The sequence below is a fragment of the Solanum lycopersicum genome, chromosome 3 (assembly GCF_036512215.1).
Source record: "Solanum lycopersicum chromosome 3, SLM_r2.1".
In the NCBI taxonomy this organism is placed as follows: domain Eukaryota; kingdom Viridiplantae; phylum Streptophyta; class Magnoliopsida; order Solanales; family Solanaceae; genus Solanum; species Solanum lycopersicum.
In genome coordinates, this window is record NC_090802.1 from 9048571 (window position 1) to 9063464 (window position 14894).

The following is a 14894-nucleotide window of genomic DNA, read 5'->3' on the forward strand; positions in this document are numbered from 1 at the left end:
AAATAATTTACTCTCTTTGTTTAAAAAAGAGTGAACCCTATTTATTTTTTTGTTTATTTAAAAAAGAATGACCCATTTCATTTTTTGGTAACAATTTAACTTTAATTTTCCATATGACATGTTTAAGACAACAAGATTAAAGGACATTTTGGTACTCTCGACATAACTTTAATTTAGAACCACAAGATTAAAAAATCTTCTTTCTTAAACTCCGTTCTAAGTCAAATTAAGTTATCCTTTTTTAAACAAAGGAAGTATATGATTAATGTTATTGAGTTATATTTAATATGTTGAATTTTGTAAAATCGTTTAATGGCTGATTAGACTTATCAATGTACATTAGGTAAGATATAATTATTTTTATTTTTTTCTCCTATAAAATGATATATATATATATATATATATATATATTAATTCATAATTTATACCTATTTAATTTATGTAAAATTGTAAAATAATAATCAAACATCATTTGATATACTAAATTTTATATAAAGTGATTAAATAAACACACATGTTTGAATTTTATATAAAATAACTAAAAAACTATCAAATTTAATATTTAATTATGTTAATGTTTTTAATATATAAACAACAACCTCCATTCTTTACCTCCTTGAAACAGAGGTAATATATCAATACTTCACCAACATTATTTGTGGAAGTACATTATCTTGTTTGTTCTTCTATGTGCCCATTTGACCCTGCAATATAAAATTATAATTTAAAACCATAAAATAAAATTATAATACAAAACTATGAAATAAAAATTAAAATTTTGTTTGGAGAAAAAAATCCCACCTAAACATTATTTAAAAATGGAATGGAGGGAGTATTTTTCTTTTAGTATCCAAGAACTTCGGTACTGCATTTCAAGCACAGATTCCAAACAGAGCTAAAAGACAATTAGCGAAAGGACAAAATACTGTCAAACTTGTACCTCTCAGCAGATACTTCCTCTCACTACTATAAATATTTTTTTTATGACAATAAATATTTATATTAACAAAACTATTAGTAATTTTTTTCGTAATATTAATTAATTGTTATTAAATTTAAAATTTCTACAAATTTATGAAACATTTCAAAGAGTGCTAATTGACTTAAAAAATAATTAAACTATTGTAATTGTTGTTGAGATTTATTTTTATAATTTGAAAAATGAAGATAATTTATTGTTAAACAGACACTACATCATAATTTATCTTTACAAATGATAAAACAAAATCACTATTTTATTTATTGCATTGATGAGGAACCAGTACCTTGCTTTACAACCCCTTCACACCTTTTTTGCCTCTTCAGCTTTTTTACACAAAAATCAAGTAAATGCACTCTCAAAATATCATCTAAATTCTAACACAATAACCTAACCTCATTTCCCTCATCCTCCTCTTCAAAACAAAATGTTCAAACCCTGGTGTTTTTCCCATCTTTTCTTTATTTATTTTGCTCTAAATGGTAAGTTAATCTTGGTTTTTTACATGTTTGTTTCTTTATGGAATTGTTTTGAGTTTTTAAGTTTCTATTAAAAAAATTATAATTTTGCAGCTGCAGTTGGTCATGAATCAGTAGAACTCTCAACTCTTGTGACTTTTCCAAGAACTGACATTACTACTAGAGCAGTTTCTTTGCCTATTCAAGATCTTTATGGAGTGTCCACTAGTGTTGTTGAAGCTGAAAATTGGTTAAGAAGCAATGTTTTAGCTCACTATCCAGCTACAAATATCACTACTATTCTTGTTGGTCATACTCTTTTGTGCAAAAAATATCAAGAAAACAGAATGAGGTTAATCTTGCCATCAGCTAAAAACATTTACTATTCACTTACAAGATGGGGTTTGCATACTGAAATCAAAGTGTCCACTTCTTTTTCTTCCAACTGTTTGGACCAAGATTCTGGTTTGTACAATCTTGATTTAGCTCAAGAGTATATTAAACCTCTTCTTGATTTCTTTCAACATGTCAATGCACCCTATGTAGTGAACTTGGGATATTTGGATGTAAAGATTGAATCTTTGATGAATAGTCATATAGGGTCTATGAAAAAGTTGGGAAATTTTAGCCTAGATAAGATTTTCTTGATTAGTGAGAAACCTAAACAGGGAAGATTCTTAAGTAGAAAGCTCTCAACTTTTGACTCAAAATACAGTAATTTTCCTACAAGACCAACCCCATTAGCCCCAAATCCAAATCTGCCATCACCAGCATTTGCTGCTAACAGTCCACTTCCTCCATTAATTGGAAACATTTCACCTCCTGAAATGGCTCCTCCATTGTTCAATCCTATTAGCCCTTCTTATGGACCTCATTTGCCACCTTGTATGCCATCTCATGGAGGGGGGTGGGGTGAGGGTCCAGTAGGTGCACCCGTAACAGGAGGTCATGGTAGTACTGGACTGTGGTGTGTAGCTAAGCCTAGTGTACCACCAGAGACATTGCAAGAGGCATTAGATTATGCATGTGGTGAAGGAGATGCTGATTGTGAAGCTATAAGTCCTAGTGGAAGTTGTTTTTACCCTGACACTGTTGTGGCTCATGCTTCTTATGCTTTCAATAGTTACTGGCAGAAAACAAAAGGCAACGGTGGTACTTGTGGATTTGGAGGCACAGCTATGCTAATTAACTCTGATCCAAGTAAGCACTTTCTAGAATTTGAAAGTTGCTCCCCCCTCCGTTTCAATTTGTTTGTTTGGTTTTTGAATCTTGATGTCTTCAATTATGGACTCTGATGAAGTGAATAGTAGCATTAAGAAAAATTATATAAGCAGTGTTGTAATGAACTTGAAATGAGCTATAATAACATTTTTGGTATGTTATTGCAGGCTATCTCCATTGCCGATTCATTCTTGCATGATGACAAGCAGAGAATGGAACTTTGGAATGCAAATTGAATGGAATGAAGATGCTGTCATGAAGAGAATTGGAATCAAAATGTTGAAAATTTGTTTTGGTGTTACCTCTAGTATAGATTTGTAGGAATTAGGAGTTTAAATGAGCCAATGGGCACTAGAAACTCTTTGATTAGTGACTTCCATTTTCATGTTGCACAATATTTTGTACTTGTAGTTTACCTCTCTACTTTGCCCTTTCTCATCTCTTTGAATAGTAGCTAAACGCCATGTGCTAATGAAGATGTGAGAATGAATTCTTACAAATGCACTACTTTGGAGGATCTGACACACTTCCGAGTATTGCTAAAGAGTGCAAGCAACATGGTAAAAAACCATGGTCTCAAGACTACCAAGTTCACTTTGATCTATTGATTCCATTCTTTGTGATCATTCAATTCTAGGATGAACTTTTGCAACCTACTTAGGCATGGCAATAGGGCGGTGAGAGTTGAGCTTAACCTCCAAAAATTTTAATCCGCATAGCAACACATTTCATATTCAACCCGCCCCACATAATTTTTTAATATTTTCTTTTTCTAGTTATGTTTGATATTAAATTTAAAATTCATAAAAATAAATTCATTTTTCATTAAGTTATATTAATTTAATAAGATAGTGACTTGACTTTACTTTTTATAGGACATTTTAAAAACATGCAAGAAATTGTATTATTTTTTGTTGAACCATTTTATTTACTATTTTGAATATTTTAGTAGCTTTATGAAATTATCTTAACAAATAATGTTCTATCACTTTATAACATGTAAAAAGTTAAAATTAAATTAGAATCCACGTGAAATAACATCTACTCGCCCGCCCCTCATTAATTTTTAAAAAATCCACTTCAACCCACCCGCCCCACAGAGCCTTAACCCTGCATCCGCCCTACCCCATTGCCATCTCTAAACCTACTGGTTAATTCATAAGTTCTTTGATATATAGTATACAAGGGTTTCACTTCCTTTTTCTAGTTCCTCCAATATCATTCAATTAAACTATAGTCAATCTCATGTGGTGGTCGAGTTGGTTGAGTAGAGAATCTGAGAATGGAAGTCTTGAATTTGATACCACCTCCATGGGTTTCTCGGTTGGACTTACCATACAGAACTTATCTAGTGCAGTTTACATATCCTGATCCCCTTTTAAAAGGAAAGGACACAACTTGTGATGAACCAACAATTTATTGGCTTTGGTTCTCTTCTTTTCAATCCCAAACAGAACAGACCCGCAGTACCTAACTAGGTAAATATGCAAGTGCTTGCAACTTGCACAGGAAGCCACGAGTGTGCATTCACAGGGACTCGGAACAAGTTTTTTGTTTTTACAAATGATCTTTTTAAACAAAGGCCTTACAACCTTCACTTCTAATGCATGGATAGATTTGTAAACACAGAAGGAGCCAAATTCCAGAAAAAATCTAAGCAAGTTCTCACTTATTTTTTTGGAGGGTCGGAGGTTTGACGTCTGAAAATCCTTCAGCTTAACAGTTCAAATTTCATCCTGTCACAAACACACCAACCCTCAACCACAAAAGTTCGTGGAGTGAAGGGTTGCCCAAACATCCCTTGTGTCAGATGCAGGACTGGATGTTGCAAAATATAGCTCTGTTGATTAAATTACTAAGCAAGAATAAATCTGGACAGACATGAGAAACAGCTTGCATCATCTATACTATCAAGACATATGTATCACTTTCTACGTAGCTGAGAGATCTATGTGAGAAGCAATCTAAAAGCATCGGCAATGTGAGACCAAAAATGGCATACTTAAAGTGTAAGGCTAACAATGGATACAGATAGCCTAGGGATCGGATATCTATCTCACTTATACATTAGTGATCACCTTTAGTCATGTCAATGGCAGCTCCTTCCAGGTCATTCTGCCTTTCATCAGCACCATTAGTCATGTCGACCGGTGCTCCTTCCTGGTCATTCTGCCTTTTCTCAGCATTATCATTTAAGCCTTTCTGCAAAAGATGAGGGTAAGTTGGTGTGTTAGAACCTCAGACTAAAGCGATGAGAGAAAAGAGCAGCTGGATATTAAGGTAAAAACTAATCTGTGAATCGCAGAACAGCTGCAAGGTTTCAAATGCATAGTTCTCTTTTCAGCTATTACTCTTTTATCAAGAATATCCATCTATAATCTTCTCAGCACAGATTGTCTTAACTACAGGTTCTTCAATGTTTTGACATAGTGTTAGAGATCTCTATGCCCGTCGGTAGAACATTTTTGCAAATAACTTTTTGGTTTCCAATTTTTAGCTTGGTTTGAAATCAGCACAGTAATGAACGTTTGGTAGCCGGTTGGAGTTGTGCAAGTATTAGTAATGTAGGGATTGGTTACGAGTAAATTTCTGTATTATTTTGTGCAGGAATAGCTATTTCACCTTTCTATCCTGCATAAAATAATACACAGATTCCTCATAACTTATGCGGGGTTCCTAAATTGTCAACCAAACATCGTATTAATTTTATACATGAATTAATTATCTCCTATTTACCTACCAAACATCGTATAAGTTATACAGAAATTAATACATAGATAATTTATTTCTTATTCCAGCTACCAAATGGCTCCACTCAATTTTCCACCATGCCTCTTTCCTTTTGGGTTCTAAATGAAAACTACCAAATACCATTTCGATATACACTAAATATTTAACTCACGCGTCTAAAATTTTCCAAAGCATTGAACCAGGATTCGAGTAACAGATAATGTGTGACAAAGGAGAAGGGGAAAAAAAGGATAGGAGGCTCTGTCCATTGTAAGTCAAAGTTGTACTACCCAATAACTGCACTGAGTTTCAGAAAATAATCTTACCAGTTGTGTCATTCCTTCAGATGGCGTGTTCCGTAAAGAAGACACAAAAGGAAGAGAACAGCAGAATTTTGAACACAATGGAAAGGAAGAGCCAGGAATACAAAATATAAAAGTATTTCATTTATTGAAAAAGCTCAAAGACCCAAATACTTGGGGTTGAGACGGTCCTCACATTGAAACAACTTTAGCAAGTCCGCATGAGCAGTTATAGGAACTAAGATAACAAGTACTTGATCACAAAGCTATATTCTAAAAGTGTGAATATACCTTTTTACTTAGATTGTGAGCTGAAATAAGTTCATGTAACTTGCGCATCATCATTTCTTCCTCAACCTACAAGTAGAAAATACAGAACTGATTTTTTACATTGAAAGGCAAATGGAAGAAATCAAAACTAAGAAAAATTTACAAGCAGCTAATAATAATGAGTTCGTCTCAAAGTAGTCACAATATCAGCAGCCATAATGTCAGTTTGAATGCTGATGCAACATTGGTCTACCCTGATGTTCTACTACATACACGATAGTCATCTTGCAGGACCTCCAATATCAGTGGCATTCTAGATAAAGCTTTGTTTTCTACTTAATTAAGTACATCTAAATACAAAGAGTAAATGGCTAAAAACATCCCTCAACTATACCTCAAACTCAAACTACATCCTTGTGCCATTACATTGGACAAAAAACATCCTTCAACTATCCAAAAAGTTGCAAGTTACATCCTTCCGTTAACTTTCTGTCAAGAAACTAACCACTTTAACTAGAAGCACATGACTTCCTGATAAATACAACAATTTTGCCCACTCACTGATCTCCTCTACCAAGTAGTAAACTAGTTATTACATTAAAGGGTATTCCATGGCTAGAATTATTGTAGGGATACTAATTAAGGCCTAAAGATTTATAACTTGGGACTTGTTCAGCTTTATTTTGTCCCCCCCCCCCCCTTTTTATTTTTTTTTTACTGAGATTGTTAATTATGTTGTTAGCTTTCCTATCAAGAATCATATTGATCCAATGCTACTCCCAGATTACTTTATTTTCTCATTTTCTAATTGGTAGGTTACTTCTCCAACATCTTTCACCAAATTTCCTTTACTCCCAGCTATTTAAATGGGAATTTTGAACACAAAATTCAGATGCAAGCCTTGCACATATGTCTTTTGGACATAAAAAAAATTATGTGATACTTAAAAGATATGAACTCCTAGTGTATTTGCCAAAATTTTTGAAAGATATTTTATCTAAGAAAACAAGTTCTTAAAATATGAAGAAAATGACTTCTCTAATAGACGTAGGAAAAAAAAAGCTCCACAAATGACATTTCAAATTCATTCACAAATCCTTCTAGCAAAGAAAATGTTTCCTCTATGTTTACGAAGACGGTGAGAGGACAAAATCTCTTATCAGCGATGTTTTTTGTTCACAATAATAATATAAGGATGTAATTTAAGTTAAAGGTATAGTTAAAGGATGTTTTTGGCCATTTACTACTCAAATACAAACCAAATTCACCGTAAACAAAACAATCTGTTGTTTGCTTTTCATTTGAAAATCAAAATATCTCATCACACAAATGCCATCTCAAGAGCAAGTTAAACAATTATTCGATGACTAATGGATCGGTCTCCCAATGGCCTAGTCAAAATGTTGTTATCCTAATCTCCACAAGCTGGTTTCCCGAACTATGATTCATGTAAATGCAAGAGTATCTTAAAGATCGAGCCTAAACCACAATTTTGTTAGACATAAACCAGCCTTTATATGGCCCACTTTCACTCGTCTTGATGAAAAGATCAAATGGGCTTCACAACATGCATAGAGTGAATCTAAGATTCAGAACTAGAAGGTTATGTATTAGTTTTCAATATCATTCTTATATAGGTACAAACTTATCTAAAAAGTACTAATTATTATTCTTTATTTTGTTTGGATGACCATGCTCGACTAGTTCCACGGGATACCTTCCACCTCCCACAAGCAAGGCACTAGGTAACCCTGTTAACCAAGGCTAGGACAGATGGAAAGAATCACCTAGTGTTTTTGTCTTCGCTGGGATTCCAACATGAGACCTCATAGCTCTCACCCACTTTATTGACCACTAGGCTACACCCTTGGATGCCAAAAGTAATCTATCCCATTTTATGTGGGGTAGTTTGACTCGGCACAAACTTTAAGAAAGAAATGAAGACTTTTACAACTAGTGGTCCAAAATGAGTGATAGAAATTTGTGTGGCGGTAAATCATTTCATTAAGAGTAAAATAGACATTTTATAGTTAAATTGTAACTTAAAGTAGAAGCTCTAATACTTGCTTACTTGCTCCTGCTGTAATTCCCATCCAGAAGATACCACATTTTTCTACCATTGTAGAGTTAATAGGGCCTCTGAAACCAGCTAACATAAGCTGCCCTGACCGTAGTGTAGAGTGAACAGAAAAAATAACCATTTCTATAGCAAAAAGAACCCTATGGTCTTTAAGAGCATCTTCCTATGGGCAGCGGAATTCTTCAACTTAACTAAACCCACAGTATCACCAATAACACCACTATAGTAACAACCATTCTACAGCGAATAACATGGTGCACATGAATCACACAAACCACTTTTATCTCCATTCTATACATCTAAATGCAACCTAGGATATGTAACTATAGTCTCATATCTCGATGTCTTAACAATTTTACTTGGAAATACCTAAGAGATTCTATTGTCTTGCAACCTAGGTGATACTCTTTCTTGCAAGATTGTACAGTAATTGCTTATGGGCTGTGCAAATTTGTTGCCAAGTCAGCAGATTGAAGCGTGAACTGAATGTTGTCTATCACCAGTATATTTCCGTTCAATTACATACCAACTAATGAAACTTAATGATTCAGGGAGCAAGTCCCATCTGTCTGATAAACAAGCGTAAAGAGCTAAATACCTGAAGCCTGTGCAATTCATCTGACATTGCTTTATGGGCATTCAAGAGTAGTTCACTTTCTTTCTCTAGATGCCTACACCAGAAATATAAAAAGAAAAATTAAAACTCACATACAAAACTTTTAAAAAAAAACATACTGCACAGAAACAGAACAATACAAAGAAGTTGAAAAAAACTCAAAAGAGCAATTACTTCAAAGTTTCTCCTGCATATTTGGGATCCATTGAAAAGAAAAATTGATCTTCTTCCACAAACCCTTCCGTGGGTCATAAAACTTCACTTCAGTTCCAACAGGAGAATCAAAACTTCAAACTGATTAAGAAAATTGCAAGGAATCCTAACAATGGAGAAACAATAAAATTATTTTTAGGAGGAGGAAGAAGAAAATTGCTATTCGGATATGTTGGTCCTTTGTTGCTTGACCTACTATGAGATCCCCAAATAAGGATCGGTTTGGACCAAATTGGGCTATCCCAAAACTACAATTTGCACAAATACCCTATTTTGACATCATCTTTCTTAATCTTTATCTTTAGCACTTTAAGTAATAAATATAAGAGAAACTATTAAATTACTTGCTAATTCTCCCTATAGTTTCACATAATTACATTTAATCTCACTATTTAATATTTCATATCAGATTGCAAGTCAAATACATGCAAATTACAATAGATACACACTTTATACATGTAATCCGCATATAACTGAAAATCCAGATATACGAGCAAGATATGAATAGCGAGCGAGATAGGAGAAAGGCGGGGGAGGAGAGTGAAATTTGTGTATGTATCCCGGATACATTCGAGCCCACTTGAACACACTGTATCTAGAACAAATTACAAGTAATTTTGACTCATGTATCTCGAGATACACGTATCTGGATGTTTTTGGATGCACCAAAATCTAGTAAGATTCTCAATATTGCAAACTAGCATGATCTAAGTAAATAGTTCCTTACCTAACGATTTTTCTCTAAGTAACCCTAAAACCAAAAATATCCTTGGCAAAAGAAAAAGAAAATTTGCAAGATATAAATTATGCTTTATGGAACAAAAAATTGACAAGGCAAATTCGCAAGACACAAATTATGCCTTGTAAGACATAGATTTAATTTCAGAACATTATGCCTTAAAGTTCATTATCCACAAATTATGCTTTAGTTAGTTCCTAGACAACTTATATTTTGTAAGGCATAAGTTCAATTTCAGAATATTATAATTTAAGAAGTTCATAGCCCACGAGACATAACTTAGTTCCTGTATAACTTATGTCTTATAAAGCACAAGTTTAGTTTTAGAACTCACAAAATTAAGCCTTAAGGAGCATAACTTATTCCTACAAAATGTTTGTTGGACAAAACAAATGTTATCTAAACTTATGCCTTGCGAATTGGATGTTATACAACGTATGTTAGAAAAGGCTATTCTCTGAACTTATATTTTGCAAATTAAATACTACACAATTTATGTTGAACAAGGCAAAAGTTCTCTAAGCCTTTATCTTGTGAAGAAACTAGGTCATAATTATGAATACTTTAATCCATAAATTTTCATTAAATAAAAAATGAAATAAAAATTAAACACCATTAAAATTTAAAGACCGGTGGAGTACTGTACTAGTATTCATCATATTTAGCTAATAAATTCTTTGCATCGATTGGCAAGGCAAATCTTTGGTTGTACTTCTTTAAAGGACTTCTTCAGATTGTGTCTTAGTTCACCAGAAAGTTTGTAACAATCCCTGTTATTATTTTTTGCAGAAAGGAAGTCGAAATAGAGATTCGACTTGATTCATAAATATTTTGAAACCTTTTTTTTCTACGAAGCTAAAAGGTAATTCATCCACAATTATCATCTTAAGTTCCCAACTAAAACCCTATTAACTATTTCTTGATAAAATTTCCAACATTGAGCTCCTTAAATGGGAAATTTATCTTATGTTGAGAAGCACTTCCAATGATAGGTTTATACATGTGGCACCTTGTTAAATGTTAATTCAATCATGTTGTTCCATTAGAGGAAGTATAAGCGAAAGATTGAAGACAATACTTGCACTTCGCCTTACCAATTTTCAACGAGCTTATCAAAATAATTTCAAATTTTACATATTGATGGTATTTCTTTTCAAAATAATACTAAGTAGAGTGTATTAGTAGTGTTTGCATTAGTCATATATACATTATTTTTTGAAAAAATTACGCAACAAAGCAAACTTATACTATTTAATACTCATCATAACTATAGTTTGTCTAATTACCACTCGCGACTAATATTATACATTAATTACGTGGATTGACTTCAAGAGCTTGTATAATTAGTCACGTTTCTATATGTATAATTTACCAAAATATACAAATACATATGGATAAATATGCAATTATTTATCCTATACATATAAAATCCATCTCTCTCACACTCTCTGCCCTCTCTCGCTCGCTTCTCTCCTCCCTCTCTCAATCTTTCTCGCCTCTCTCCTCCCTCTCCTAATCTCGCTTGCCATTTATACAAATGCATATGTATAAACACAATTATATAAAATTCACCTCTCTCCCACTCTCTGCCCTCTCTCGCCCGCCTCTCTCCTCCCTCTCTCAATCTTGCTTGCCTCTTCTCCTCCCTCTCCCAGTCTCACTCGCCTCTCTTCTCTCTCTCCTAGTCTCGCTCGCCTCTCTCCTTCCTCTCCCAATCTCTCTTGACATATGTACGGATATATATGTATAATATACAATTACCTCTGTCAGTCTCACTCGCCTCTCTCCTCTCTCTTTCAGTCTCGCTCGCCTCTCTCCTCCCTCTCCCAATCTCTCTTGTCATATATACAAATATATATGTATAATATACAATTATCTAACCAATATATATATATATATAATATAATTCACCTTTCTCCCACTCTTTCCCCCTCTCTCCCAGTCTCGTTCGCCTCTCTCCTCCCTCTCCCAACCTCTCTTGCCACATATACAAATACATATGTATAATATACTTTTCCCCCTCTCTCCTCTCTCTCCCAGTCTCGCTCACGTCTCTCCTCCCTCTCCCAATCTCTCTTGCCATACATACAAATACATATGTATAATATAGAATTATCTAACCAATATACATATACAATTCATCTTTCTCCCCTCTTTTCCCTTCTCTCCTCTCTCTCCCAGTCTCGCTCGCCTCTCTCCTCCATATAACATGTAGCTACAAATTGAAATTATCAAACTATAGTTATGGAGAGTAATTAATTATTTTTAAGTGACTCTATGTGAAATTTCCCCCTTTTTTATACATTATTTGGTTCGATGTATTAAAAAAGCATGGATTGCATAAAAATATTTATTTATAAAAATATACTCCATAATTATGGTGGAAAAGATGTAAAAGGAATTTTGAGGGGTAATTGGATCCTTAACCATATATTAAATCTCTTTGCATTATTAATACCTAGAAATTCTTAGTAACACACAATAGGCTGTATATATGGCATGAAAAAGTATACCAAAAAAGACACGACTAATTCACAAACTTAATGCATGCATTATTTTTTATAATACATTCTACGAAACGACTCTAAATGAATATTTTACATAGGAGGGAGAAACACACACCAAAAGAAAGGACAACCTTACCATGTTTAATTCGAGCATATAAGGACAAATGATAGTTGGAACTTGCTAATTTTCACATAATTTATCCTTTATGCAGATGTTTAGAAATTTATAGCAGTCTATGAAATCACAAACGGAAGGAAAACAGAGACAGTAAAGAGTGCTTGCTGGTTTGGTATCGGTAGAGAAGAGAGAGCGAGAGACTGAAAAATACATGCTAAAAATCAATAATCGAAGCAAAAGCATGAACACCTTATCATAGGGAAATTAGAATCAAGTTTTTTAAAACCAAAAATATAAAACAAAGAATGCTTACAGTCTTCCCGCTGAGAGACTGAGAAACGTCGGACGAGAGTCTTGCTGCTCCGTTCGCACTGCGCCACTGTCGCTGAGACGCTGTTAGTGAACAGAGAAGAGAGGGGCTGGAGGTTGTGGCCGGTGAGGGCTTTAATTTTTGAGTGTTGATTTGGGAATTGCTTCCAATGCAAATAAGGTTAACAGGGTCAAAATTTAAAATGGATTGGGTCAAACAAACAAAAAAAATTAAAATCTTAGTTTAATAAGGTTTGTAGCATCAAAATATTATGATTTTTATTTGAATATCAAATATCAAATTAAATTTCAAAATTTAAGTAATTATAATTTTATTATTTAATTGTCAAAAAAATTTAAAAAATAATTATAAAAATTTTAGTTGTGCAATTTAAATCATTATATATTATTATACAATTTCCTTTGTTGTAACATAAAAAAAAAATTAGCTATACTATTCTACGTTTTTAATTTTACGATACATTTTGTTGAAATTTTACTAAGGAAAATGTTTATTTTTTATTATTATACCTTTGATAAAATTCGAATAGACTATTTTTTTCAACTTAGTTGTTCTACTTACTTTTTAGTTCATCTCTTTTAGAAAAATATTATAATTCATTTTTAACATCTTAATTCCATTTTTTTTACATAGAATGTATAAGACACAAAATTAAAAGAAATACATAATATTTGAAATATGTCTGTTCAAAAGTCTTCTTTATTATAACTCTGTGCAAAACAAATAAGATCAATCAATTAAAATGAAAAATTAATTTTAAAAAATTATATATACTCATATAAACAATTTTCATTTTTTTGAAAGTATAAATTTTTTTTTTGCATAAGTCATAGCCACTTAAAGTTGTTCTCATATTTCACTTAAATATCTCAACTAAGGAATGTACTTATTGAATATTCAAACCTTAAAAAATTTATACCTATTTGACACAAACTGACAATCAATTGAAAAATAAAAATGCGTGTATCTCAAACGCGAATTCATATTAATTTTACCAATAATATGATGTCATGTGGCATTACATTTAATTTTTTTTTAAAACCTCTATATAATTAATTCATAAAGTATTTTTAAAAATTAAAAAAATATATATTTTTAATCAAAGCCTCCACCCTCCCCACTTTTTTCCTCCTTCTTCACAAATACCCATTTCTGATTTCCCATGGAGTTGATGTCGCTCCATCTCTTTCTTCTCTTCCATGGAGCTACAATGACACACCATTGTTGTCTATTCAAGCTAAATATGCATTCTCTTTCATTTCGATAACATTAAAATTTTTCATTCATTATCTTCATCTTTTATACATTAGAAATTATTTATTAGAATTGAAAAAAATTAACAGACTTTTGCCCAAAAAAATCTATTCATATTTTTTTTATCATTGTAAATGAAACTCTTTCGAGATATTTCAGATGAAAATCGATATAAGAAAATAGAGGAAAACAGGAAAGAACAATGAGGGTGAGAGAAAGTTGTGTAAAAAAAAGAGATAAAAATGGTGAAAGAATAATATGATAGAAAGAGGGAAGAAGACAACTATCCTTCTTCTTTTTTGTTAATTAACTTTTTTAAAAATTAACTTAGGGGATAAATTAAGAAAAAAAAAGGAAAAATATTATTTTTAATAAATTAACGCGCTCAAGGAAATTGAATTACACGTTTTTTTTCGTATCAACATTTTGTGTCTAATAGGAATGACTTTTGAACAAATAAAGTGTTCAATTGGCACAAGGATTAGTTGAGGTGTCTAAATGAATTGTGCGGACAACTTTGAGTGGCTGCAGATGACTTAATCCTTTTTTTTTTAATTCCAAAGGCCAACAGGCCACTTTATTAAAAAAAAAAGAATAGCCTTAAGTCATGTCCAGCCACTCAAAGTTGTCCGCGTAATTCATTTAGACTCCTGAACTAATCTTTGTGCCAAGTGAAGACTTTATTTGTTCAAAAGTCAATCCTATTACACACAAAATGTTGACATGGCAAAAAACGTGTAATTCACTTTCCTTGAGCGTGTTAATTTATTAAAAATAATATTTTCCTTTTTTTTTCTTAATTTATACCCCTAAGTTAATTTTAAAAAAAATAATTAACAAAAAAGAAGAAGAAAGTTGTCTTCTTCTTCCCTATTTCTATCAACCCCACCCCACCCACCCCAACCTCAATACCCATGCACTAGTGGTTATCTTCTTCCCCCACTATTCTAATGATTTCAAAATTCTTAGCATCAGTAGTTATCTTCTTCCACCACTATTCTAATGGTTCCAAAATTCTTAGCATTTTGTTTCATTCTTTTTTTTTTTCATTTTTTGTAAAAAAAATCTGCTAATTT

General features: G+C 32.6%; 2 protein-coding genes across 4 annotated transcripts; one reads left to right on the plus strand and one right to left on the minus strand.

The window, feature by feature from the left end:
* Positions 1–471: 471 nt before the first annotated feature.
* LOC101268845 (uncharacterized) lies at positions 472–12761 on the minus strand. 3 transcript variants are annotated; one of them, XR_003245909.2, is made up of 7 exons: positions 12547–12761; positions 8831–8975; positions 8639–8711; positions 5982–6047; positions 4737–4860; positions 4328–4394; positions 578–704 (listed from the first exon to the last, which is right to left on the minus strand). XR_003245909.2 is itself a non-coding variant. In XM_004234604.5 (6 exons), the coding sequence occupies exons 2-6, from the start codon at positions 8860–8862 to the stop codon at positions 670–672; spliced, it is 330 nt and encodes a 109-aa protein (XP_004234652.1). In that variant the 5' UTR covers positions 8863–8975; positions 12547–12761; the 3' UTR covers positions 472–669. The 3 variants fall into 3 exon arrangements, 2 of the variants coding, with proteins under 2 accessions (XP_004234652.1, XP_069152408.1); XM_004234604.5 differs by lacking the exon at positions 4328–4394 and having other exon boundaries at positions 472–704; XM_069296307.1 differs by lacking the exons at positions 4328–4394; positions 8831–8975 and having other exon boundaries at positions 472–704.
* Positions 1224–3158, plus strand: LOC101268555 (glucan endo-1,3-beta-glucosidase 12). The gene is made up of 3 exons (XM_004234603.5): positions 1224–1461; positions 1552–2637; positions 2826–3158. The coding sequence occupies exons 1-3, from the start codon at positions 1407–1409 to the stop codon at positions 2855–2857; spliced, it is 1173 nt and encodes a 390-aa protein (XP_004234651.1). The 5' UTR covers positions 1224–1406; the 3' UTR covers positions 2858–3158.
* Positions 12762–14894: the final 2133 nt, after the last annotated feature.

Bases quoted from the DNA above. Each gene is read 5' to 3' on its own strand.
- LOC101268555 (XM_004234603.5), top strand. From the start codon at position 1,407: ATGTTCAAACCCTGGTGTTTTTCCCATCTTTTCTTTATTTATTTTGCT. The intron at 1,462-1,551 runs GTAAGTTAATCT...ATAATTTTGCAG, and splicing joins TATTTATTTTGCTCTAAATG to CTGCAGTTGGTCATGAATCA. The intron at 2,638-2,825 runs GTAAGCACTTTC...ATGTTATTGCAG, and splicing joins GCTAATTAACTCTGATCCAA to GCTATCTCCATTGCCGATTC.
- LOC101268845 (XM_004234604.5), bottom strand. From the start codon at position 8,862: ATGGATCCCAAATATGCAGGAGAAACTTTGAA. The intron at 6,048-8,638 runs GTATTTAGCTCT...TTCTACTTGTAG, and splicing joins ATGAATTGCACAGGCTTCAG to GTTGAGGAAGAAATGATGAT. The intron at 4,861-5,981 runs GTATATTCACAC...CATCTTTTGCAG, and splicing joins CTCACAATCTAAGTAAAAAG to AAAGGCTTAAATGATAATGC.